The sequence below is a fragment of the Lepisosteus oculatus genome, chromosome 8 (assembly GCF_040954835.1).
Source record: "Lepisosteus oculatus isolate fLepOcu1 chromosome 8, fLepOcu1.hap2, whole genome shotgun sequence".
Lineage (NCBI taxonomy): Eukaryota > Metazoa > Chordata > Actinopteri > Semionotiformes > Lepisosteidae > Lepisosteus > Lepisosteus oculatus.
Window position 1 is genome coordinate 40,362,939 of NC_090703.1, and position 25,602 is coordinate 40,388,540.

Below are 25,602 nucleotides of genomic sequence, written 5' to 3' on the forward strand. Positions count from 1 at the left end.
AAATAACAATCCAAAGCATGCATCGAACTATAGCAAATCTTAAACCAATTGCAATGATTTCTTTTCCTAATCTGAAGGACTTGTGAGTGAAAAGACAACCTACTGTATGTACCTACTTGACAGTCTAATCAATTTCAGCTGACTAATTTGCTAGTGGTCAATGTTTGTGAACCAAAAAAGAATCGTGAAGTCAGAGTTGTAACCTGTCCAAGTCCACAGACACACTGGACTTATCATACTCTATATGTACAGTGCTCTCCAACAATCGATGGTGCTGAGAATATCTGACAGCACAGTTTTCCCCCCAATAACACACCAAAATAACAAGGCAAATGTGGACTATAAAGATCTCCCAAAATGTAAAGCAGAATCTAGGAACAGAAAAACAATAGACTGCCAGTACTGTCAAATCTAAAATATTTACCTTGTTCACTATGGCATTTCTAGTTAAGACAAAAGACTGTTTATTATAGTTACATTTGACTTTACATTGATGTTTCACATTATGCTAATTCACTACGCTTTTACAATTATTTTACAAAAGAACACAATAACTCTTGGTCACAATATGCTCAGAATTCAGTAGCTTGAATCCTGACATCACACAAAATTGTGATCACATCACTCCTGTCTTAGAGTCCCAGCACTGGTTTCCTGTCAGGCTATGAGTTAATTTCAATGCTCTGCGTGGCTTGACCCCACAGCATCGAGCTGATATATTTTCTGTTTACTCCCCTCTAAACTTGAACTCGCCGATCCTGGTACACTGTGTCCTCACTGTTCCTCTACTCTGTGGGCCTGCTGCTGCTGTGCCCTCCACCCAAAAAAAAAATCCCCCAAATCAAGGTCTGAGTCACATTGTGGGACTTTTAAGTCTAGCTTAACACATGCTCTTTCTGAAGATTTGTGTGATCTTCTGTATTTCATTTTTCTTTGTGTTGGTATTTAATTGTATTTTAATGTGCTTTTTGTGTATTGTAAAGTGGTTTGATATTATTACTTTAAAAGTCTTAAAGACACTTTTATTGCAACTTTCTCCTTAAAAAATGAATATGCTCTAAGAAGAAAGAGTACACAGTTCTCTATCGTGACTATCTTTCCTGTTCCTGAAAGTCATCCTGGTATAATTTTTTTATTCTTAATGGGGTTCTTAATTACTAAGGCTAATTGATCCCTTTAGCTGAAACATTAACCTTATTTGGTCTTTTTGTAAGCTGTTCTGTTGCTCTTGCAACATTGCACTGAATTAGAAACAACCTTTTCACCTGTACAAAGTCTTGGGGTTCAAACCTCCCTTTCAGTATACTGATTCCAAGAGCAGGTGTCTAGAATTGAAATAATTAGGTTAATGAAAAATGGAAAAATGTATGAATGATTATTATGGGAGAGTGAAAATCCCTGCTGCATCTGTTACAGCATTAACCGATAACACATTAAGAACTGTTTAGCTAAAGCTGTAGGGGAATAATAGTTAATTAACCAGGTGATCTGGTTTGCTCTGTTTGCTAAATCTCCTGGCAAAATCTCCTTTTCAATTTCTGAAACAAGGACTGAAAGCAAAGAAGAGTAAAACTATCTGTAAAAGCCAATAAGTAGAACTATTAACCAGGAAATTAAGTACCACAGAACGTGGTTTTGCAAGGCCCAGTTTACACAAGGGGCTGAGTGACTGGGGCTTGTGTTTTTTCTCATCAGTGATGCATTCCATGACACAATCTGAGTGCTTTGTACCTAAAAGGGCCTGGATGTCTGGGGCCTCTCCATTATAAGCCTGCAGAGCCTGATGTTCCTGGGCAATGAAACTCCAGGCTGAGACAGAAACTGACTGCAGTGGGAGGTGTAATAGCTGTGTGGGGTTGGCCTGGAGCACTGGGAAGACTTGGTTGTGAAGCATCCTCTCCACTGCTCTCCAGAGATTGAAAAATTGAAAGCATCCTTTAAGAGTAATCCATTCTGCACCCTCTGCTGGGACCTGGAATTTCTCCAAGCCATAACACAGTACAGACAGACCCATCTATCCTAGTCCTCACAGGGGCTAAGTAGCAAGTTTGAGCTAAGCGGGGAAAATGACTAAATCAAATAAAAAGATGACCTACTACCTAGTCTAGCTGGTTGCTGCTTAACAGTTTAAAAATCCTCAACCCACTGGCTTGTACTTTGAAAGAATCAAATAATTAGAATAAAGCTTCTTGTGTCAGAACTCCTAAGGGTGAATCTTATTACCCCTTTCCATATCAATCACTATTAATTTGCATTGGCTTGATTGGGTTAATGCAGTAAATGGCATTGAAAAGCATGTACAGCACAACAGTCTTGAGCACCATTTAGTATATTCACCACAAACTGTATAATCATATTCATACATACACTTGAAATAGTTTCTGACTGCTAAAACCAAAACAATCTCATTCCTTTTTTTGTTTAATCTGTACATGATGTACTATTTCATAAAGGTACATACAGTGCATTCAAATGAAAACAAAAATATTAACAGTTCCCGTACAGTTCAAATAGTGACTTTTGTGCATCACTGAATACATTCCACTTAAGAACACAAGAACAAGAACTACAAATAAGTGGAGGCCCTTTGGCCCAACGAGACTTGAAACTTCATATCTGGGTCACCTGCGGTTTCATCTTGGGAGTGTGCAGTAGTTCAGGCCTGGCATTAACAAACTGTGATCGGCAAAGAACATAAGCACGTAGGTAAGGTGACAAACCAGAAGAGGCCATCTGTCTTCTCTGGTTGTGTGTGAGCTGGAATATTCTCCAGAATAATCCTTTTGTCTATGCTGGAGCTGTACTAACAGCATTCCTGATATAGACTGGAAAGCAGTTCATTAGGTGACACAACCCAACTCTGTGTGCCAATACACACTGTTGCCAAAACGCTTAATCTACGCCAAGACTTTCCTTGCCCATGGGAAATCAGTGGAGATCTAGATGAACTCAATGGATCTGTGGTTTGATTTTTTTAATGTTTCTTTTTTAAAGCAAAAAACACTAGAAAATCTAGCTATTTTGAAAGTGCTGGCCATTTAATTCTGACCTGAATTAAATACATTGGAGATTGCATTAATAGTATTGCATTTGCATGTGCTATGCTTTCACACCAACTTCACACTGTCACCAATACACAGTAACAGGCTGTATTAGCTTGACTCCTCGTCCTTGCGTTGCAACTCCAGAAAATCCACATGATTAACCTCATCTGGTCGGCCGAATCTCAGAAGCTAAGCGAGGCTGGGCCTGGTCAGTAGTGGGATGGGAATCCATTAAGGAAAACCAGGCTACTGCTGTAGGTGGTGCTTGTGGTGGTGCAATAGGTGATCCTCTTCCCTCTGGATGAGAATTTCCTAAATCAATGCCCCACTATGGTGATAGGGAGCACTGAGCCATAGGAGGTGTCCTTCAGGTGACATATTAAACAGATGTTCTATCTGCTTGGTTATTAAAGATCCAATGGCACTGTCCATAATATTAGGGGTGTTAACTCTGGAGTCCATGCTCCGTTCTGGGCTTGCTTAGTCTGCCCTCCCAAAATTTCCAACGTAATTTCTCAGTTCACCACCTCGTGTGCTGTGTAGTTGGGTTGCTAGTGCAGTATGGGTGATGCACATGTCTCAAACACTGCTGCGATTCCGTGTTTCCCTCCTACACGTAAAGCCATTTGAGATCCTTTGTTAGAAAAGGCGCTATATAGACACAAGGAATTATAATGTTCCTATTCTTATCTGTTCCTGGTGAGGTCCTTGGGCCACCATCTCTGGGCAACAGGACTGTCATGTCCAGCAGACACGATTCCTTTTGCATTATACACACAAGTGTTCCAAATGAAAGAACCAGCAAAATTAGACAGGACATTGAGCCTCCAAAGCTACGGAAAATGCATCCCTCCCAATCCAGGTCTTTGCACTCGTGAGCAGAGGGATGAAACATGTTTTTTCATCCTCAAGGACAAATTTAACCTGATGGAAACAGAACAGGTGATTCTCTTCTGAACAAAGGGAGAGAAGGACAGATCCGATCCTTGCCAAGCTTAGAAGTGAAATCCCACAAGCTATTTTTAACTCAGCAAGTGACTGTAGTCTCCAAAGGTGCTACTAAAAAAAGCCTCTAAGCTCTAACCAGCCAAGCAACTATGTAACCTCCCTCATCCCGGTTTAGTGGGTAGCTCTGCTCAGCTCCTCCAGAAACCTCTTCGAAAGGGCTGTAGAAAGCACACCTGACTGCCATCACTGGATTCTGGGGCAGGGCCTGCACTCTGGCTGCTTTATGTAACCACAGCTCCCTTGTTGAGAGTCCTGAATCAAGGCAGGGCCAAACCACAGTGAAAGCAGGCTGTACAGTCCCAAAAGACTGGCTCCACACAAATCCATTTGTGCTGCAGAACATTTGGGCGAAGTCTTTTACAACAGGGGCTCCGGTAGCTGGAAAAAAAAGGAGTCTGAAGTTGTCTTTTCTGGGGACTGGAGCAGTAGGTCTCCAGTATAAGAGCACAGCAATAGCTACAATCAGGATAAAGCATTGGTATTTCTTCCTAGGGCTGCTTCAGATATCAGTCGCTGGGGCTGATAAGCCTGTTGGAGCTTCTTCTTGTCCACCAGCAGGTGTCGGACCACCTTCAATAGGCAGGCCTCAGTGGTGGCACATACCAACCGTGCCATCTGTGTAATCGGGCGCTGTTATCCGAGTGACCTGTTGAACATGCGCGAGCTTCCTGACTGCCTTCTTAAGCATATGTCTCAAGTCCTTCGGCACTCCTGGCCTGAAAGAGATGAGAAACTGGAATGAGCACACACGTTTTCCTTTTCCATGTAAAATGGAGCAGACTGGTACTTCCGGGCCATCTCAAATCAAAGTTTTACGACAATGTTTTTTTTTTAACCTGAAACTTGAAAGAAAGCAACGATTAATTGTCAAGCCTGTAAAGTCAGTTTTGTCCTTCCTTTAATTTCATTTGCAAAGCCTCTGTGTACAGATTATTCTCAGTACTGTACAGTCAACCATGTAAAAAACAAATTCAGAACAGCAGTAAAATAAGAAGGTGTTAGCAGCACAGGAGGAGGCAATAGGAACAATGATGCTTAATGTGCAATTTCCTGTTACTATGCCAACACTGGGAAAGAGACCTTGAGTACTTTATACAGGCAGCCAGGTATATTGTTAAATGACAGAAATACCACAAACATATGTATTATGTCAGTCACAATGTGAATTAAAAACACATCTGCTTTATAACACAATCACAGCTGAAAAACTACACTGATCCGCAGAGGTAACACTTTACTGTAAAGAGCCCTTATAGGAGATTATACAATAATGATTACACACAATCAATAAACAGTTTCTTTGTCCAGTTTCCCTGGAAGACAAATGTATTCAATTCAGCTTTATTGTCCCATTGAGGAAAATTGTTTTAAAGCACACCCTCAATGTAACAACACAATTTGTGGCAACAGCACAATAACACAGTGGCTTTCCATTATGAAAATATAATGAAAAGTATCTGAAATGTAACGACATCACTCATATATAGTATAGTACAGAACACATAATGTAAGGCTGTCTTTACTGAATAAGACAACTTTCAAGTGACTGTAAACTACACACAAAATGAGTCTTACCCAAGAATTGCTTGCAACCTTACAGTAGAGACTAATTCTAAAAAAGGCAAGGCAAGCCTGATATCACCTCAATGAATGAAGAGAAAATGGTGGAATTTTCTGTGAGCTGTTTATTGTTAAAGAAACGCAGAGAGGTGCATTTCCAGCCTCAGCGTGTTTTATCTCACCTTATGTCAGGCCAAGAAGAGACTGGTAAGGGATTATTGGAATGACTGCACAGGCCTCTTTTTGTAGACAATGAGTTTGTATTCACACCTCATTATCCAAAATCTACATAAAATCAAGCAACGGGCCATAAGCACATCACCCTGTGCTTGAGCAGCAATACTGAGGATCTGACTAGAAATTAAATCTGGAGGACCCCCACTCCTCATCATTTGTCTTCACGGAATGCTGCAGCCATGAGGTGGCCCCTCAGCTGGGCCAGCAGAAGACATGAGGGCAAAATGTTAAAAAGTGGGAGCTTCCGTCATTGTTTACACAAAAACAAAAACAGGAAGCTAGATGAATGTCAGACAGTGTAGGTAAGAGAAGGGCCTTTTTGTCATCATCACTTTGGCCTTAACTTTCACCACCTTCCAGTGTCTCCACACAACTCACCTGTTCATTATACCACCTAACCACAGGTTAGGTTACTTCAGTACGATCAAAATTAAGGAAGGAAAGGGGCAAGTCTCCTTAACAGGATTGTATCCATGCTCAGATATATACTTAGGTTATCTTAATTATTTTTCTTAGGCATGGACAAACAAAGTTGACTGGAGCATCTGTTATACATCAAATCACTAAATACGACATCTCTTGGGACTGACATTTTTGGCAGGTGAACAAGCACTATTTCAATTTTGAAATATTAATGTTTGGTACATTTTGGAAAAAGTGAAGTTTTTCTGCTGTTTCTTTACACCTCATGAAGAAATCTGTTTTTCTTAAACCTTCCTTTCACAAACATCATTGCAGGCAACTAAAACTTTTCATTGGAGCGCACTCCTTGCCTTCATATTCTTCAAAAAGATCAAGAAAGGTTAGAAATGTGAGGATCGGGAAGAAGAGCTGATCCTCCGAAGAAGGGCAAAGGTACCTTTTGCTTGAAAAGAACAACCCGTTTTTTTTAAATTTCAAGAACCAGAGAGAGAGAGAGTGGAATTCTCTTCTTGTGTGACTCGAGGAGTTCAGTTTCACAGTCTTAATTTGAAAAAAAAAAGTGATTAATGACTTTGAAGAGACACATGGAGAGAGAAAGAAAGAGCTGGAAGGTGGTGGACAAGATTTCTCCAACCCATGATGCCCATGTCATCAACACGTAATGTTATACATTTTACATGCATAACATTACCTCAGTTATTCTTCTTTGCAAGCTGTTTTTCTGCTTTCCGGCGCTTGAATGCGGCTATTTCCTCCATCTGCAAGCCATGAGCCATTTGCCTGCAAAATACATTAAAGAGGCACCATAAACAAGGCAAACACTTACAGTAAGCAACACGCAAAAGTTAGCATTGCTGTCCTTACCCTGACTTGATCTCCGGTGGGACAGGCAGGGGTTTGGTGAAGCCATCTTTTCCAATCAGCCAATAGGTCTCCTCTGAGCCTTTGCCCTTCAACAACAGAAACAGAAGGGGAATAAACCGAGGCGAACAGTCACTGGGGCACGCACTCCTCAAACCATCTTTCCAATGGCAATGGAGTGAGGGTATAGTCAAAACTAAACTTTAGTGATTCTGGATTTGAAGTGTTTTTCTCTTTGTTTTTTTTGTTCATCATCATTCCAGATTCAGAGTAGGGTGCAGTGCCTCACACAAAGCTCGATGGGTATCTGGTGTAAGCAACACAGCCACACTATCAGACCTTTAAGGAAACAGTTTGTTGAGATTCTTGGACCAGGATGAGGCAAATGGCTCCTCTTGTTTCTAAACTTCCTCATGTTCTTTGTCTCTCTTAGGAGTTATTCTAAGCAAACCCCCACCTTTAGCATGAAACTGACGCTCTTTCCTTTTAAATTCAACTAGGAATCGTCTACCATTTGACCAAGCATGATCAAATGGTCGAGATGGTAGCATCTGTGCACTGACTGCTTCCTTACTGTGTCGTGTCCCCCACCTTATCCAGCGAAGAGCTTGCAGGCTACTTTCCACTGGTTGGAAATCTGGTGGCTATACTACAAGAATGAATATGGCTGCTCTAAAGCCAAAAGAGGCCACCTTACCCCAAGACCTTCCCCTTATCCTGTACAGAAACATGCATCTAGTGGTCACAAGTTGAAATTATGGAGAAGTGCATTTAAATATGAGAGCAGCAGGCACTTCTTTACACAAAATGCTTTTGGATTATGGAACAGGCTACCCAGCCATGCTGTTAAGGCTGATACCATAGCTTCTCTCAAGGAACAGCTGGACAAAATCATTGGAATCAATTATCTGTACTAAATACCAAAAGGGTAGACAGACCCAAATGGCCTGCTCTCAGTTTGTAGTCTTTTCTTTGTTCCAAACTGGATTTCCTGTCTGGACAAAGTAGAGATGTGGGAGCTATCCAGCAAAAGAAAATATTTTAATATTCACATTGACTCTCTTCACTGCTCTTTATGGGCAGAATTCTGTGCCCTCCTAAATTTCTTTAATTTTTCACATGTGTATACTGTATGTCTTTTCACAACAAAGGACACATATTGCACCTTATTTCCCATGGTCTTGTCGGTTAATGACCTGGGGGTTCATGAGCCGAGAATATCGGATTATCTAGTCTTTTGTTTTGATCTGGTGGTTCCATTAACTGCTCAAGAACCTAAACATACTATTAAGGCTTCATCAAGCTCAGGTCTATTTATGCAGATTTAGGTTCTCCTGTCAGCCATCTAGACCTGTGGACTCCACAATACATCAGAATTCCCCCCTTGGTGGCATTTTTGATTGCTTGGCTACAGACCAAACTAGATCAGTATCTTTCACTCATCACTCCCCTTAGCAGAGCAACCACTTTCCTGCCTTTAAATATTATGGATGTAAACCTGAATGTAGATGGAGATACACTTGCCTTCAAGCAAGGCCAGCAATCCTACAGTGATGCACTATCACAAGGTCAGCGTTTTTGTGGGAAGTGATCTCAAGAGGAGAAGAGTAATCTTAGAACCCTATCTTCCACAATCCATCATCTGTGAAATCCAGCTAAGCGCAGTGCCAGATTTCCCATTAGGCACTGTAGGCACAGTGCCTAGGGTCTTTGAAGGAGGGAAACACTAGTGACTAACGGAAAACGAGCTTAAACAACATGTTTGCAATCGACTCTAGGTGCTCCAAATCAATAATCATACGCTATCTAGAGGCTGTTCTAGAAACTAAAAGTATCGAAGCGATGGTCTCTCGACTCGCTCCATCAATCACATGGTTTAGCATTAGAATAGTTTTAAGTGCAGCATGTCAATCCACGGAATTCAATTGGCGTTTACCCCTCTTTTTGCACATTTAAGGGTGAAAGTCCCTAGGACCTACAAACACCCAAATTTGGCCTTGGTTAAAAGTGCTGCTTTGGAAGAGTCAGTCTCAGTATCTGTAGTCAGACTGTATCTTGTTTCCATTGATGGATATAATTCATATACCCTCAAGCTTTTTGCTTCTCTCCCAGCAGTGTTTCAAGCAGTCTCTCCATAGCAGCTGTCTCAAATGAGCACTAAACTAAAACCCACCACATGTTCCTTACATCCTTTTCCCTTGTCCCTTTTTTCATGAATGAATCATTAAGATCTGGAACTGTTTGTTTTAATCCTGCAACCTACACTTACTGTATAATCCTTCTGTAAAATGTGGAGATTACGTGTCCATCTGTCAAAAATAAAAAATTATTGACCAGTATCTATATTACAGTATTTGGCAAATCTGGTAGAATGGATGGGCTGATGCAGTTTAGTATATGAGCATAATTATCTCAAATAGCTGACATATCTCATCTATCTACAAATAAGATGTATGAGTTACTTAAATCTGTGCTCAGACTGAAGCGTAGTACAGAAACAGCTCTTGCTAGTAATCTGCTCATTGTCACGATCGTTACTCCTCCTCTTAAGGGCGCTCCAGCCCTTCCTCGTTCTGTCCCATTCCCCACACCTGTTCCTTAATCCAGCCCCTCTTTAGTTCCACCTTTAAAGCCAGACGCAGGCGTTTGCCCGGGGCTTCTCATTGAATCCCGTTTCGTGAGAGCCTGGGGTCCTGCTGCATCTGGCTCCATTATGGTTTTAGTTTCCTGTTCCTGATTCCCTGTCCTGCTGGTCCCGACCCGGTTCTGGTTTTTAATTACCTTGGATGGATCCCCTGGTTTTGGGCTCTGCCTCCCATTTGGGATTTCCCTTTTGGATTTATGCTTGGATTGTTTGCCCCGGACTCACTTCCCCTGGACACCTGCTCACCTTGGACATGCCCCCCCTGTCTCCTGACCCACTCCTGCATGATATTTTTCCCTATTGTTTCTTCACCTTCCGGATCGTGTCGTCCGCATAGGGCCCGGAAAAAACTGTTCCTGACACTCATCACTGCCAAATCTGTTTTTTTCTCCATTATTGTCCTGTTGAATCAGACCATCTTGAAGAAATGAACAGAGAGGGCTATTGGCACTGCTGGAGCTGCTTTGAATTGGTGTCTTATCTATAATGAGACACATATGCGAGGCCAGTATTTGTAACCACCGTGTCACCTAGGTGTACCTAGGCAGAAAGGGCTCAAACACCACTCCTTTGCCAGATTCACAATGACATGGCCATTTCACATTCTTGACATTTTTCACACCAAACTCAATAATCTGAGAACAATAACTCAGGTATGGATCATTTTGCCTTCTACCATCCATCACAAAAGATACTTCTGGTTTGGAAAACTTTCAAGCGTGCATTTAGAATGTATTAAAACAGTCTCAAAACAGCTTATAAATACCAAATTCAAAAAGGCACGAGGCATTCAGACCACCAGCTGGTAGGTACTTACCTTAAGTTCTGTTCTTCCCCTTAGCTGGACCTTATAGCCTTCCTTTAATTCCATTAGGATTTTGACAGTACTGTGACTAACATGAATGCGGTATGCTGCAAGACAAGATGAGTGACAGAAGCAGTTTCAATTCTCATATCCTGGGAAGAGTCTAGAAGCAGTTTCATTTCTCAGTGTCTGGAAAATGGCTAGAAGTGTGTTCAATTCTCAGTGCCTGGGAAGACTCTAGCTATGATCTTTTAATGTAACAAAGAAAACAGTTACATAATACATCATATAATCAAAAGCAATGCTGCACTGTAAACAAACAGTGATTAAAGCAGAGGCCAGCTGTTGGGACCATAACATTTCTTCCCAAATCAGAGAACACAGATATCTACTAAAACAGAGCTTTCCACACAAGACCGTTGTTTCTCTGTAATTTAGCGGCAAAACATTCATTTAAAAAAGTTTAGTTTAAAAAAACCGAATAAGGGAGTGTAAAACTGAAAACATCAGTCGGAGTATCAACGGCAAGATTTTCCAAATATTGCTCTATGTTTTCTAAATTCCCCTAAAATAACTGAGTATTTCACCAATTCCAGAACACAGACTTTTCCTCATGTCAATTCTCTTTTGCAAAGGGTATCAACATCATTTGTTTTTGCAAATGTTGAAACAATGGCAAGAAGCTTTCATATTAGGTCTGCACTAAAATCAATACCACAGATAACATTAAATATCCCCGAGGCATTTGAGTGATGCTACACACACAGGAAAGGGCTTCGTAAATGCAAACCATACCACCCAATGCTGTTCAACAGTTGTGTGCAATTATTTGCAAACCCTTAACTGCTGCATTTTGTGATTGAAATTGCCGAACTCATGTGAGATGAGTGGACTGTACACCCACAGGAGAAAGGAAAAGAAACCTACATATCTGTGGCAGTCAGTCTTGCACAGCCCATGTTCATTTACACTGTGTCATTGTCAGTTTCTAAATTGTCCAGCTCAACCCACTTCAGCAAAGGAAGAGGCTGGGATGCCAATTCGATTCAATTCAACTTTATTTGTCATTATACTTACACGGGTGCATAGTATCATGAAAAGTGTTTCTCATTAGTCAGGTGCACTATACAGTATAAATAGAACAGAAGACAAGAAAATAGACAGTAACACAATAACAATAACAGTGTAATAACATTGTGCTGGAGGTTAAGGACCGACCACAGATGAAATTCAAATTTCAGATCCAGCCAAGGTCACTTCAATAGTGACCTGGGTTGGACTCCGAATCAGCCAATAGTGGGAAATTAAAGGCCAACAGATTAAATAGACATTGAAGTTTCCTACCACAACAGCATATTCAACATTTAATTAGATAAAGTAAATCACAGTCTCCAAATGGGCTATGTGTTCAACCAGCACCTTAACACACAGACAGCATCTGGGTTTTTTGGTGTTTCACAATGACCCTGAATTGGTGTCAAGGTACTGTAAAAGTGCATAAGTACACACAGCGCAGCTGGAGGTACTCTCAGTAAGAGAGGGGTATCTTTAAATCAATGTGGATGTTTCTCGGTTCTGGTACTGGGATGGGCAATTCTGGTCCTTTAGAGTCGGCGCATCCGCAAGTTTTCCTTGAAAACCTGAGGACACAGCGCCCCCTCCAGCACCAGGATTGTCCACCCGGGTCCTAGTGCATGTGGCCCTCTTGCAGTCTCCCACCCGCCCGCGAGGTCAGTGTCTACGTGCAGGGTACTCACGCAGTCCTGTGGATTCCATGCGTGAGGCCGTGTTCACCGTGTCCCCAAACAGACAGTACCTTGGCATGGTCAGGCCCACCACTCCTGCCACCACTGGGCCTAAAACAACAGAAAGGAGATGGATTGCAAGGACAGAGTCACCGGAGTGCCCCGCACTGAGTCCCGGCCAATCTTCTCGAGAGCAAGGAAGAGCAAGACATGTACGCAGGCACTACAGAGCTCAGCCGAAAATGAAATTCCAGTTTGTCTCACAACACCTAATGTGTATTGTCCTTTTGCACAAGAGTTTGAGCCAGGTCTTTCTGAAGACTGGGTTTTTTCCAAAAAATGCTTTTCACAACTGTATGCTGAAAGCCAAAATGTGTTTCCAGATTCCAGACATTCATCATAATAAAGGTAACTGTGGCATAAGACTGAGACGAAACAAGCACATTTTGCTTCCTTTTCTGTCTGGTGAAGGGGGAAACGGAGGTGCAGATCAGGAAAGAGGGGCGTGTTGGCGGGAGAAAATGAACAGCTAGTCATCCCACAAGTGAGGAAAGCGTGAGACACACTTCAAAAACATGTGTCCCTCCACGAGCCCCGCTGCCAGTGCTCTTCCGGAGATCTTACCCGAGTGCAGGCCGATTCGGATCCTCACGGGCACGTCGGGCATGTGCCTCATCTTGAAGGTGCCCACGGCACTGAGGATGTCCAGGGACATGTTGGCAATTTCTGCCACATGGCGTTTTCCATTACGCTTGGGCAGCCCAGAGGCTACCATGTAGGCATCCCCTATGGTCTCCACCTGCACCAGAGAGGACACAGTTTCACTACAGGGTTGGACTCGGGACCTTCATGCTCAGGAGACCCAGACCAAGGCAGCGATCCAGGTACTCTTCCGGTGACGCCTTGAACTCGTCACTTTGTTTCTAATGCTAGGCTTTCCAACAGTCTCTGTTCAGAGCTTTCAGGAGACATTAAATTAAACTGTGGTATCAAAAATGGTATGAATATAACTGAACATACATTTATTCAGTGTTAATATATAATTGCTGCATCTATTGTGTTTTTTCAAAACAATACTAAGGGGACCTCAGTAAAGCAGCAATATAAATTTCAGAGCCTATAGAGTTACCAAAATATTAAAAAGCAATGCAAATTCCAGAAAAACTGGATTCTGGATAATCTGATAAAAGTTGACTAAAATAAGATCATTTTTATGCTACAATTATTGTCTTGCTGTTAAATCCAGCCAGCTCACCCAGAGGCAAGGCAAGAAAGTTACCTTATAGACATCGTGGTTCCCTAAAACAGCATCGAACAGCGTGTAGAGGTCATTGAGGAGGTCAACCACCTCGATGGGCTCGCTGTTGGCAGATATTGTGGTGAAGCCCACAATGTCACTGAAGTACAAGGTGACTTCGTCGAAATATTCAGGCTCCACAGTGCACCCCATTTTCAGGGCTTCTGCCACAGATCTGCAGGAAGAAAGGAAACCCCACACTTGAGCTTTCACACAACAGGGCTCCCGATCCAAAATAAAACTGTTCAGCAAGACGTCCGATCAGGGGTGGCAGATACAATTTCTAAAGCTTTTCTAAAGAGAATACTGTATATTCACAAAGTATTAATAGAGTGATACAAAGTATTCAAACCCTAATACTGATTGTATTTTCATCCTAAGGGTGATATGACTGAGGTTACAGTATTGCGTTCTTCCCATGTAAAACTAATGCTGTAACCTTATTCGTTTATTGTGCTGTGCTTGAGTTACATCCCAAAATGAAGAAGTTCAGGATATTTCTCAACCCTGAATGACCAGCAAGTGCATAATGTTGTGCAGACAGCTTTTCCATTCTTAGAAGTATTGCCAGGCTCCCATCCTATGCTGCCTCTAGTAAAACAATTAGTTCATGAGTTTTTCATGGTTTGATTATTGTGTAGTCCTACTTGTAGGAGCCTGTAAAACTGTGCTGAACAAGTTACAGTATGTTCAGAGTTTGGCGGTTTGAATCCCGACAGGGTCACACACAATTGTGTTCACATCACTCCTGTCTTAGACTCTCTGCACTGGTTTCTGGTCAGGTTATGAGTTGATTTCAGGCAATACATTGGCTTGACTCCCCAGCATCCAGCTTATATGTTTCCTACATGTTTACTCCTCTCCACATGACCTGGCGAACCGCAATCCCAGTTTATTACATCTCTAAATTTAATCTCAGTAACAAAATAAATTCAACGATGATATAGAAAAAAATTACACATTTCGAATTAAGGACAAGATCACGAACTTTGTGAAAGTACAGTAAGTTGTCATTGTTGTTGTAAACTGCTCTCCACGGGTGAAAGCGAGAGTTCCCACGGATTGCGATGTGAAGTGGCCCTTCCTGCTCGCTAGTCACTGTAATGACTAATGTAATGCAATGTACAGGCTGTACAGTAGACATTTCACCACAGAAGTGTTCCCATGGGATCTGCAAGCGGAGTTAACAAGTAAATACTATTTGTCATCAAACCGTCCTGAATTTTAGAGCAATATTTGTATTGGATTAAAAGAGATGTATTTGTAAGCCTAAAAATAGCATTGCCATTCCTCTTTAACCCCTGTGGTTCGGTCAGTCTGTGTAGTACACAGCAAAGTGCGGGAGCAGAACGACACTCACGGTGGCAACATCTGCGTGAGCAGTTTCTCCGTCTTCTGCTTTTCGATCTCCAGCTCTTCTGTCCTCTCCCGAATCAGGTCCTCCAGGTTGCTGGAGTACTGCTCCAGCATCCGCAGCATCGAGTCGATGATGTTGGTCTTCTTGCCCTTGTTGATGTTTTTAAACTGGGAAAAGTAGAACCCCAGGGTCAAAAGCACATTCAAACAAACAAAAAATCCTGGTGGATGAAACTCCTTCCGATTGGATTATTATCTAAAATGTAGTTAAGCGAAAGACTAAAGTAATGCAGTACCAAAAATTCCTGATTTATCTATGTGTGTAGCTCATTACAAGAATTTGCTGGTACAGTTGTTGGACATTTTTTAAGAGTCTTGGAGTGGAATCTGGTTTGTTACTGTTCAGGACAACAGGATAGATTTTAAACTTCTCTTGTTGACTTGTCCGGCATGGGTTATCTCCTGTCTACCTTCAAGAGTTAATTTCCCCACACAGATCCCAGGTCGCTGAAATCATTTGGCTGGTTCTAGGCTCCTCAACGTTTCAAGGACTTCAAAAAATATGTAAGGGGACTGATCGTTTTCAGCAGCAGCCCTTCATCTTTGGAATACTCTTCCTGATCTCATTAAGAATGCATCTTCTGTTGATGTTTTTAAAACTCACCTTAAAACTTATGTTTGCAATGGCCTTTAATTCTTACTTTACTTTTAATTCTCAATTACATCTCTTATACTTTATATTCAGTAAACAATAGAGTATTTAACTATAATTAATAGGACTAAAACTGATGACTGACTGACAACCCTGGATCCCTGGTTCTGGACAGCTGTACTTCTGTCACTTCTGATGTGGTCTCTGCTTTTCTAGAAAGCAAATGCCCCAGTTAAGAACTGAAGAACTCAGAAGAGAAGGGTGAAAATCAGCACACTCACAGACTATTTTTGAAGAGCCAGTGTGGATGATCTTTAAAAGACAACGCATTCTAAATATCTCTCTTGGACCAGTATTTAGATGTTTTCATTATTTTGGCCATCTCTATACCAGCTCTCTCTCCTAGACGTGTCTAGAACAGCACACTTCTCCTGGACCACAGCTCTGCAGGTTTCCTAAAGGACTTCCTGTCCTGAAGTGATTGAAAAAGGTTGTAGGTAAGACCAGCTAAGTCACTAACTGATTTCATTTAGTCATTAAGAGTCTGGGTTGAAATGACAACCATGACAACCAATGACAACTGTGGCTCACCAGGACAAGAAGTGAGACACACTTCTCTTCAGCATTCAAACTCGCAGCGTGAGGATCTTGGAGCAGCGACTTTAGGGCTTGCCTGGACAGTGCAGACGGCACTTGCTCAGAAGTGTGCTCTTAATCAAAGAGAGACTAACCTACCATTTAAAGCTTCTAAAGGCCTGATGAGCAACCGCAATGTGGGGGCACTGGGGGGCCGTACCTGATCAAAGATCTCATCGAAGGTGGGCCGTCGCTCGGGCTGCTCGTTCCAGCACTGCTTCATCAGCTGGATACACTCCATGGGCGCATGGTCGGGCGACACCACGGGCCGGCACATCGGTGGCGGCTTCCTAATTTTCTGGATGAGTTCTGTGAAGAGACACGCGCCTCAGAGGCATCAGCAAGCACAGACTTCCCATGGAGGATTGAGCATGAACAGCAAGAAACAGATAAGACCCCCACTGCAGAGTAAAGTCATCTATTTGGGGCTCTTTTACACACTGAAAGCACAAAAGCACCATATTTCATTGCTTTTTAATTTTATATACGGAAAACGTAATCAACATAAAATCAACATTTCTAGACTAACAGCCTACAGCTTGGAACACCTGAAATGGATTCACCCTGCTCTGCAATCAGAGTCTTACGGCATATACTAGAATCGCTGGAAATGCGGTGTAACAACATCATGACGTTGCTACAGTAGTACAGTAGGGTCTTGGGTTAGCTTATTCATGATTCGGTCTGGCCGAAGGGGGTCTTCTTGGAAGAAAAGCAGAGTGGGGTGAACATACACCCACTGTGCACTGCTTCCATACTACTTGCTAATACTGTATATTTGACAATTTCTTACATTATGAATTCATGTCAGATTGACAGGTATAGAAACGAAAAGACAGAAGAGCGAATGCACAGCATGGAAGAGTGTCATACCTTCGGCAGATTGCTCCAGCATGCAGAAGGGGGGGCCCCGCACCACAACCTCCTGCATGATGATGGAGAAGCTGTACACGTCCCCCTTGAAGGAGCCATACAGCCCTGGGTGGGACTGCCGCAGGATCTCCGGTGCTGTCCACAGCAGATCTGCAACAAATCACACAGGGGCCGGTCTGATGACGCTGAACCTGTTGTCTAGACAACAGCGGCACACAGCAACATCAGACGTGTTACATGAGGGGAGCTCATTTCAACTCAAACCCTCCTTTCTCCTTCGGTTGGTAGGACGTTACAGACCTCTTGGCTTCATCAAAGAGCTTTGTGAAAGATCCCAGTAAACCTCAGCACAACAAATTGTAAGGCAGAACATGCCATGTTCAAATGAGCACCTTTAACTCAGGTAAATGCATGTGGCCTATTATTCAGTATGAAACTACATCAGGGCCTGTCAGCCTGGCCTCATACGCCTGGCAGGGCCTCACCTACAGCCTCTTGAAGATCTGTGGCCTGCACAGTCAAGGGCACAACAGTATTCATAGAGATTCTATTATATTAGAGTGTCCACTTTAATATTGCGGGGCTATGTAATGCTAAATCAGCCTGGCCTCATACGCCGGGCAGGGCCTCACCTACAGCCTCTTGAAGATCTGTGGCCTGCACAGTCAAGGGAACAACAGTATTTTGTTCCCTTTATAGAGATTCTACTATATTAGAGTGTCCACTTTAATATTGCAGGGCTATGTAATGCTAAATCTAAAAATGTAGTGGAGTACAATGATCTGGATATAGTTTGGGAGCTGCATATTAAAGAGATAATCTGACAGACATTCTAATGAGGAGAGGGCTGAACGCCACTGCACTCTCAATCCCCAAGTCCAACACAAGGCTGGTTGTATATGATATAGCTGTGCAGGTACTAGCAACATTCCATCACCAACGCAAGACAGAGTCATTTCTTTTCAGAGTCAGAGTCTATCTTTTGTAGGTGTTAGAGATTGTAAAAATCCTCTTTCCCTTAAACAGCAATACTTGTAAAACAAATTGAGGTTCAAGGGTATCTTGATACAGATAGAAGAGTCCAATATTAGGACTTAAGACTAAAGATCGACAGCTGTGCAGATTGACTGCCCAAGATGTAGAGGGGCAGGTACCCAGCTCTAATGACGCAGAAGGGCCTGGATTGCCACAGACTTGCATATGTATTCCTGCAGGACTACAGTTTGCTGTGCTTTACTAATTTGGTCCGGCCCTCCCATCTCAAAGTGAAGTGTGTGTAGACTAGGGTGCCGCCCTGAGCATCCAAGATTACAATCTACATAAAGCTCACTTCACATCCAAATTAAACTTCAACCTGATCATAATGCACAAATTATTTGCCTCCCAAAGGGATTCTAGTGTCTAAAGAAAAGCGAGCTTGCGAGGGTGGGTTAAGGTTTGAATTGGTTTCACCTGGGCCAAGACTTCATACACACCTTCAGCTGGTGGCTCTTCGTATGGAAAATTCTGGGACACTAGCACCTCGTTGTACCCATAGTCCGTGAGTTTCAGCACAAAGCGCCCGTCCACCACGCAGTTTCGGGATTTCAGCCGGCCGTGGTATACAGACCGATGGTGCAAATACTTCATACCCTGTCGGCAGAGGCAGAGCAAGAAGACATGAGGGTTTCTTGCAGCAAAGTGCAAATCAGCAATGAGGAATAACTTAAGGTGCTTTCAGTTTTCTTCAAGAAACAAAACAATAGCTACACTGAACTGCAGTCACCTGAGTGACCCTTATAAAAGTTAACTGTGGTACAGTAAAGCAACAAAAAAAGAACAGTGGGCAGATCACAGGACAGCAAAGAAAATAAGGGGTATAAGCCGTGCAAAACTGCAACTGAAAACACGCCACACAGATTCCCTGCGCTTAGTTTTAACAAGGGCCAGTCAGTCCAGTTGTATTTATAGCTTATTGCTTTGCTTTCTCTTGTCCCTGAAAGGGAGTGGTCTTGCTGCCCAAACCATCTTGAATACTGGAATACAACAACAGTAATTAAATATAACAATACATCCAGCAGCCATATTGCCCTGCAACTCACAACTGGCAACCCACTGAAGTTCAGCAGGTGTGAGCCTGGTCAGTACCTGGATGGGAGACCTCCTGGGAAAAACTAAGGTTGCTGCTGGAAGAGGTGTTAGTGGGGCCAGCAGGGGGTGCTCACCCTGTGGTCTCTGTGGGTCCTAATGCCCCAGTATAGTGACGGGGACACTATACTGTAAACAGGCGCCGTCCTTCAGATGAGACGTAAAACCGAGGTCCTGACTCTCTGTGGTCATTAAAAATCCCAGGGCGCTTCTCGAAAAGAGTAGGGGTGTAACCCCGGTGTCCTGGCCAAATTTCCAATTGGCCCTTACCAATCATGGCCTCTATGAATTGGCTACATTACTCTGCTCTCCTCCCCACTGATAGCTGATGTGTGGTGAGTGTTCTGGCGCGCTGCCGTCGCATCATCCAGGTGGATGCTGCACATTGGTGGTGGTGGAGGGGAGTCCCCATTACCTGTAAAGTGCTTTGAGTGGAGTGTCCAGAAAAGCGCTATATAAGTGTAAGCAATTATTATTATTATTATTATTATTATCAATTTTCTAACTGCTTCTTCCAATTCAGGGTCACAGGGGAGCTGGAGCCTATCCCAGCATGCATGGTGCACAAGGTGTGATACATCCTGGACGAGATACCAGTCCATTTTGGGGCACACACACAGACACAGACATGTACACACCCACACCTGGGCCAATTCTACCAGAAGCCCATTAACCTTGTAGGGATGCAAGGAGTCACAGCACAGTCCAGTGAAGGCTTGAGTTTAATGAAAATAGCCTTTTTTGAAGCACACTGAAAGTGAAACACACAAGGTGTATTTCCCACCGTGCCCCAAGTTGCAACAGGATGAATTTTAGTTATTGTTTCTTTGTTGTTTTTTGGTGAAAAAGGTAAAAGTAGGGCTAACATTTGTGGGGTTTTTGGCCATAAGAAATAAAGGAAATAAGTTTTTCTTTTTACAAATTTTTGCTATACGAAAGAGCTTCTGGGCATGAATTCCGTTTGTAAAAAGAGGTATGGGTGTGTAACAGAATGTTATAACTGAGTACTCCTCCGTACCAGATATTACACAAATTACACTCAGATGACAGGCCTCTCCCCACCTTGATGAGGTCCAGCAGCAGGGAGGACTTGAACATCCAGTCCAGCTTCACGTCTTCATTCCGCAGGAGGTCCTCCATACTGCCGCGGGAGCAGAACTCCGTCACGATGGCAAACACTCCGCAGTCGTGGAAGAATCCCAGGAAAGGGTTGACGTTCTCATGGCGCAGGTCCTTCATCTGGAAAAGGAAACGGACAGGGATGGGCTCGGGGCGGGGTCAAGAGTGCCTTCATGTGGGGCGAGCCCATTGCGCCCTGTCCAGTCTGACAAGATCTTGACGGTGGACACCGACTGTACTGTAGGTTAGGGAACGGCATCCTGAAATATTGTGCGAGTTCAGACTGCTCGTGTTGACAAATACGGGCGCATGGCGGGAGACTATGTTTTGGCCAAAAATTGCAGAACGACTACATTGCAAGGGGTCTCAATATACAGTTGACGACGGCTTAACATACAGGTTGCGTCAGTTAAAAGCAGACCTTTGTGGAGTGATAAAGCTACTATCTGAATTGCCGATGGTAGGAACCCTTGGGACTAAAGTATAAGCACCTGCTCGAAACCCATGTTCTTCAGTGCTACTGACAGCCTGTGGCTATTTTTGGAGGGCAATGTTTATAAATTTTGGAATTAGTGACTTTATAACACAAAAAGATAAGGATTATAAACAAGAGGAAGCCATCTGGCTCTTCTAATGTGAGTGGATGAGGTAGATAATTACACTGAGACTCTTCCAACCAATGTTTGGAAGGATTTCCAGGTACAACAACTTATACAGGTAGTTTGTTCAAGACCCCCATAGGCTTTTGTGTAAATATGTGCTTCCTTAGATACACTTTCTCTTAGTTTCCATGTGTGCCCACTGGTGTGTATACACTCTATGCTGGCTGATTCATCTGCTAGCTGACGTGTGAGGTGGTGTAGTTCCCCAGGTCACATGTCACACACTCAAAGGTGATCTTCTATGTCTATTTAATACAGATTAAAAACTGTGGGAATTTGAGGCACTCGATTAAAATCTAATTCACAAACAGTGAATTCACAAACACAAACAGGTCAAACAGTAATGTATTTTAAATCTATGACAGGTAGCTTAAAACATTTTGGATAAAATAAAGAAATATTGCAGTAGAGGCATACACATTTTTCTAGCCTTTGTCTTCCACACACAGTAGAGTGGACAACCTGGACAAATCTACTGACCATTTCAAAGACATCGCTGGTTTTTGGTGTAATGGTGCCAAAGTTTCCAGATGGTAGTTTCTTCATCCAGGCCCAGTCTCCCTGAGAAATAATAAAAGCCTCATTACCATACCTGTCCCATTTCTGTGTCTGTGCTAATCATCACAGTTTTTCTTCATCTCTTTTCTACTCTGCAGTATGGAATTTCTTATCTTAATTCAACCTTGCCCAGCTGTATGATCACTCAGGTGATATGTAAGCATATGTCCTTGTGCCACATGTCAAGCCACCTACTTCTTACAAAGCAAAAACAATACAGCTAGGGATCAATTCTGTAATAAGAAATTAACATATTAGAAGGACAAAAGTTCCTTAATGGCATGGAAGTTTGTGTGTTCTCACAGTGCCTTAATGGTGATGACAAATTGCAAACCATCTCTCAACCACTGTCACGCCCCACACTCTCCCTCGCAAACGACGTTACATTCCCGGAACCTCTGCTTCCCAATCTCATCCCTGATTGAACCCAGCACATTCTCACATGCATCAGATTCCTCAAATTCTCACTCCCTAACCAATCATCCAATCACACCCCTTTCCTTTCAGTATTTAAACCCCCTTCGCACACCTTCCCACGCTCACTATTGAGAAGCCTATCTTAGTATTCTCCAGTGCGTGTTTCCTAACCTTTTTGACTGATCTCCCGTTACGAATCTTCTGCTTCTGCCTCTTGACCTCGCCTTCTGGATTTTGCCTTTGAATTGTTTGACTATCTCTTGTTACCGGACCCTTTGCCTCCCTTATCGACCCTGCCTTTGGATTTTGTCTTTTGGATTGTCCCTTTGCTACTCTGTGTCCTGTGGGATTCCGGTCACGCATAAGGATCCTCCTATTCCACGTATTGGTTCCCTGACAGAATAGTGAGCCTTATTAAAATGGATCCAGCGGACCAGAGTCAACTTTCTATTCTCCTTGAACACTCCCGGAATCTGGACCTGCTAACTACTGCAGTCCAGCAACTAGCTGACCACTTTGCACTTCCGCCGTCTCCCCCACCTGCAGCTCCTGCCCCTGCACCCCTCCTTCCACGTCTCTCTCCTGAAACCCTACCACAGATCCCCCCTCTCCCGGCCTCGGCCACCTCCACCCCCACCACGACTCGTTGATGGTCTGCCTTCCTACACGGTCAATAAGATCTTGGATGCCCGCTGGCTCCGAGGTCGCCAACAATTTCTAGTCGACTGGGAGGGCTATGGTCCTGAGGAACGTTCCTGGGTCTGGGAGAAAGATATTTTGGATCGCAGCCTCATTGATGACTTTGTTCGTACTCGCTCTCTGAGGTCGTCAGGAGCCGACCCTAAAGGGGGGGGTACTGTCACGCCCCACACTCTCCCTCGCAAACGACGTTACATTCCCGGAACCTCTGCTTCCCAATCTCATCCCTGATTGAACCCAGCACATTCTCACATGCATCAGATTCCTCAAATTCTCACTCCCTAACCAATCATCCAATCACACCCCTTTCCTTTCAGTATTTAAACCCCCTTCGCACACCTTCCCACGCTCACTATTGAGAAGCCTATCTTAGTATTCTCCAGTGCGTGTTTCCTAACCTTTTTGACTGATCTCCCGTTACGAATCTTCTGCTTCTGCCTCTTGACCTCGCCTTCTGGATTTTGCCTTTGAATTGTTTGACTATCTCTTGTTACCGGACCCTTTGCCTCCCTTATCGACCCTGCCTTTGGATTTTGTCTTTTGGATTGTCCCTTTGCTACTCTGTCCTGTGGGATTCCGGTCACGCATAAGGATCCTCCTATTCCACGTATTGGTTCCCTGACAACCACTGTCATTTTAGTGGCACAGTCTGGATTTGAACTAGAGATTTTCAGGTTATAAGACACATCCTTCATTTCAAACAGCCTTCCAAGAGTTCCACATGGCTAACTTAGAGAGAAATCTAAATCGTAAGTACTGGACTATCCATGCTTCAGCGTGAACTAAAAAACACAATGCATAGATGACGAAATACTCCTACATATTTTTTTATCACATTTCAGAATTCTGTAATGACGACCAATGCTTGGCGATCCTCCAGTTCTGTCCCCACCTCAAAGATGGCCACATTGGAGTTCTCGTGGGTGGCAGGAGTCAGGCTAGAAGCAGAGTAAGGGGACTTGAGACTGCGGTCAGCATCAGAGAAGCTCCTCCCAGCGTCGCTGACCTTGCTGTCATCTGAACTCAGCCTCTGAAACAAGAGATTCATGACTTAAGACACGTGTCCTTGTGAAATGAGCATATACGTGAGGAATAAGGTGGACTGGAGAAATATATGGAAATGCCAAGAAAATTAGGTTTAACTTAGAACTGAGATATGGATAATTTCCTACACGGACTGCTGTCATTAGACTGTCAGGTGACAGGAACCTAAGAATGGCTACAAATAAGAGGTCACCATTCACCTCATTCACCTAGTCTGTTTGGTAGCCCGAAACAAAATGATCCAAGAATCCCTTCAAGTTGTCCCTTGAAAGAAGCCGGGCTATTTTCTTCAACAACAAGGCAGGGCACTTTGCTCCATATCTCCCACAACCCTTTGGGTAAAGACTGGGTAAAGAAATATTTAATTATTTTCATCTGTCAGTGTAGGGTATTCTTTTCAGCCCTGGTTGCTCTCTCTTGGTCCAGAGCCATTTTTTATAAAATGATGAGCAGCTTTGTACAAAATACAGCAATGCCTCATTGCATAAGATCAATTCAGGCCTTGAAAACTTCTCGTAAAGTGAAAACTCATACAGCAGAGATTATAATAATTATTATAATGTCTGATTGATTCCAGTACTTTAAAGTGTTCCTCCAGGGAGCCAGACTTCACCTTAATACTGCACAGAAGTACCTTGGTATGGAAATGGTAGCATTCCTGGCTAATTATTTAGATAACAAGGTTGACATCATTAGCCAATGCATAACCGATAGCTAGGAAACCAATTACCCTTCTGCTCTGAAGGTACAGTACAAGTAGTTACAGTACATTGTTACAGTCATTAGCAATTGCATGAACAGTAGGTACAATCCTGAACTGTACTTTATGCACTTAACACACATAAGCCTTTATTATAAAAAGTTAAAATATAATACAAATGTGTCAAAAAGTACATTCTTTTGAGACGATGTAGGAAAAGAAGACTCCCAGTGACCGACAATGCTTTACCTGAGCCTAGCTAGTTGTTAAATAAAAAAAACAGGTAGGAATGACCACATCTCTTCAAAAGGAAAACCTATACAGTGGTTGCTCGTACAGCAAGGGATTACTGTATTCTAAATGAGATCTTACTAGTGCACTGCACATTTTTGATAGAACAGTTCTTAATTTAAATCATGTGCTTATCCTAACATCCTTTTTCCATTTCCCATTGCTGCTCCACAGTGTCTAGCCGGAATAGAAATCTAAACACCTGACTGAAATCTTCATTTTAATACAATAAAGTACTCTTGTCTCTCGTCCTCTAGAAGCAGGGAGTAGCTGAACTGGGACTCCTAGGATGCTTGTGTTGTAGTTATGTAGTCTGATTAAAATTTCTAACAGGATGTTTTGAAAAATAAAGTGACAGCTTCTAATTCTATCTTTATTTTAAGATCACTTTATTGGCCATATACAATTTCTTGCATTAGGAATTTGTCTTTTCGCACACCCCAACTTGCTCTCCATGAGACAGCATAAGCAAGAAGCTTGGCGTCAGAGCACAAGGTCAGCCATTTATACAGAGGCCCTGGAGCAGTTGGGGTTAAGGGCCTTGCTCAGGGGCCCAACGGAGTAGGATTCCTCTGGATTTGAACCGGCAACTTTCCAGCCAGAGGTGCAGATCCTTAGCCCAAAGATGATTTTTTACTGAAATTGAAGTTTTTTGTTGTTTAGCCAACAATGTTTGAAATGCACCTACAAGATGTTGCATATCGAGTTACAGTATGTATGTATTCAGTGCAGCTTACCAAGCTTTTACAACATGTCTGAACGCGGGAGGACCATAATGAAAACCCAGGCCTGCTACAGTAGCCCCTCGGCTTTCAGTTTTTCAGGCTATGAGACCAATCACCTT

At 42.9% G+C, this 25,602-nt stretch overlaps 1 protein-coding gene across 2 annotated transcripts in view; it reads right to left on the bottom strand.

Moving 5' to 3' along the window:
• Positions 1-410: 410 nt before the first annotated feature.
• The window catches only part of gc2 (guanylyl cyclase 2), a 40,460-nt gene continuing 15,268 nt past the window's right edge, over positions 411-25,602 (bottom strand). Inside the window, exons 7-20 of one of the 2 annotated variants that reach the window (XM_015351285.2) lie at positions 23,616-23,753; positions 21,530-21,610; positions 20,331-20,507; positions 18,617-18,773; positions 17,142-17,291; positions 16,429-16,577; positions 14,985-15,148; positions 13,607-13,799; positions 12,952-13,126; positions 12,340-12,438; positions 10,595-10,689; positions 7,137-7,222; positions 6,964-7,052; positions 4,680-4,768 (exon numbers count right to left, since the gene is read on the bottom strand). In XM_015351285.2, the coding sequence (XP_015206771.1) occupies positions 6,965-7,052; positions 7,137-7,222; positions 10,595-10,689; positions 12,340-12,438; positions 12,952-13,126; positions 13,607-13,799; positions 14,985-15,148; positions 16,429-16,577; positions 17,142-17,291; positions 18,617-18,773; positions 20,331-20,507; positions 21,530-21,610; positions 23,616-23,753 (1,752 nt within the window). In that variant the 3' untranslated portion in view covers positions 4,680-4,768; position 6,964. Of the gene's footprint in view, positions 4,769-6,963; positions 7,053-7,136; positions 7,223-10,594; positions 10,690-12,339; positions 12,439-12,951; positions 13,127-13,606; positions 13,800-14,984; positions 15,149-16,428; positions 16,578-17,141; positions 17,292-18,616; positions 18,774-20,330; positions 20,508-21,529; positions 21,611-23,615; positions 23,754-25,602 lie in introns of both variants that reach the window. The other variant, XM_015351284.2, reaches the window with a different exon arrangement.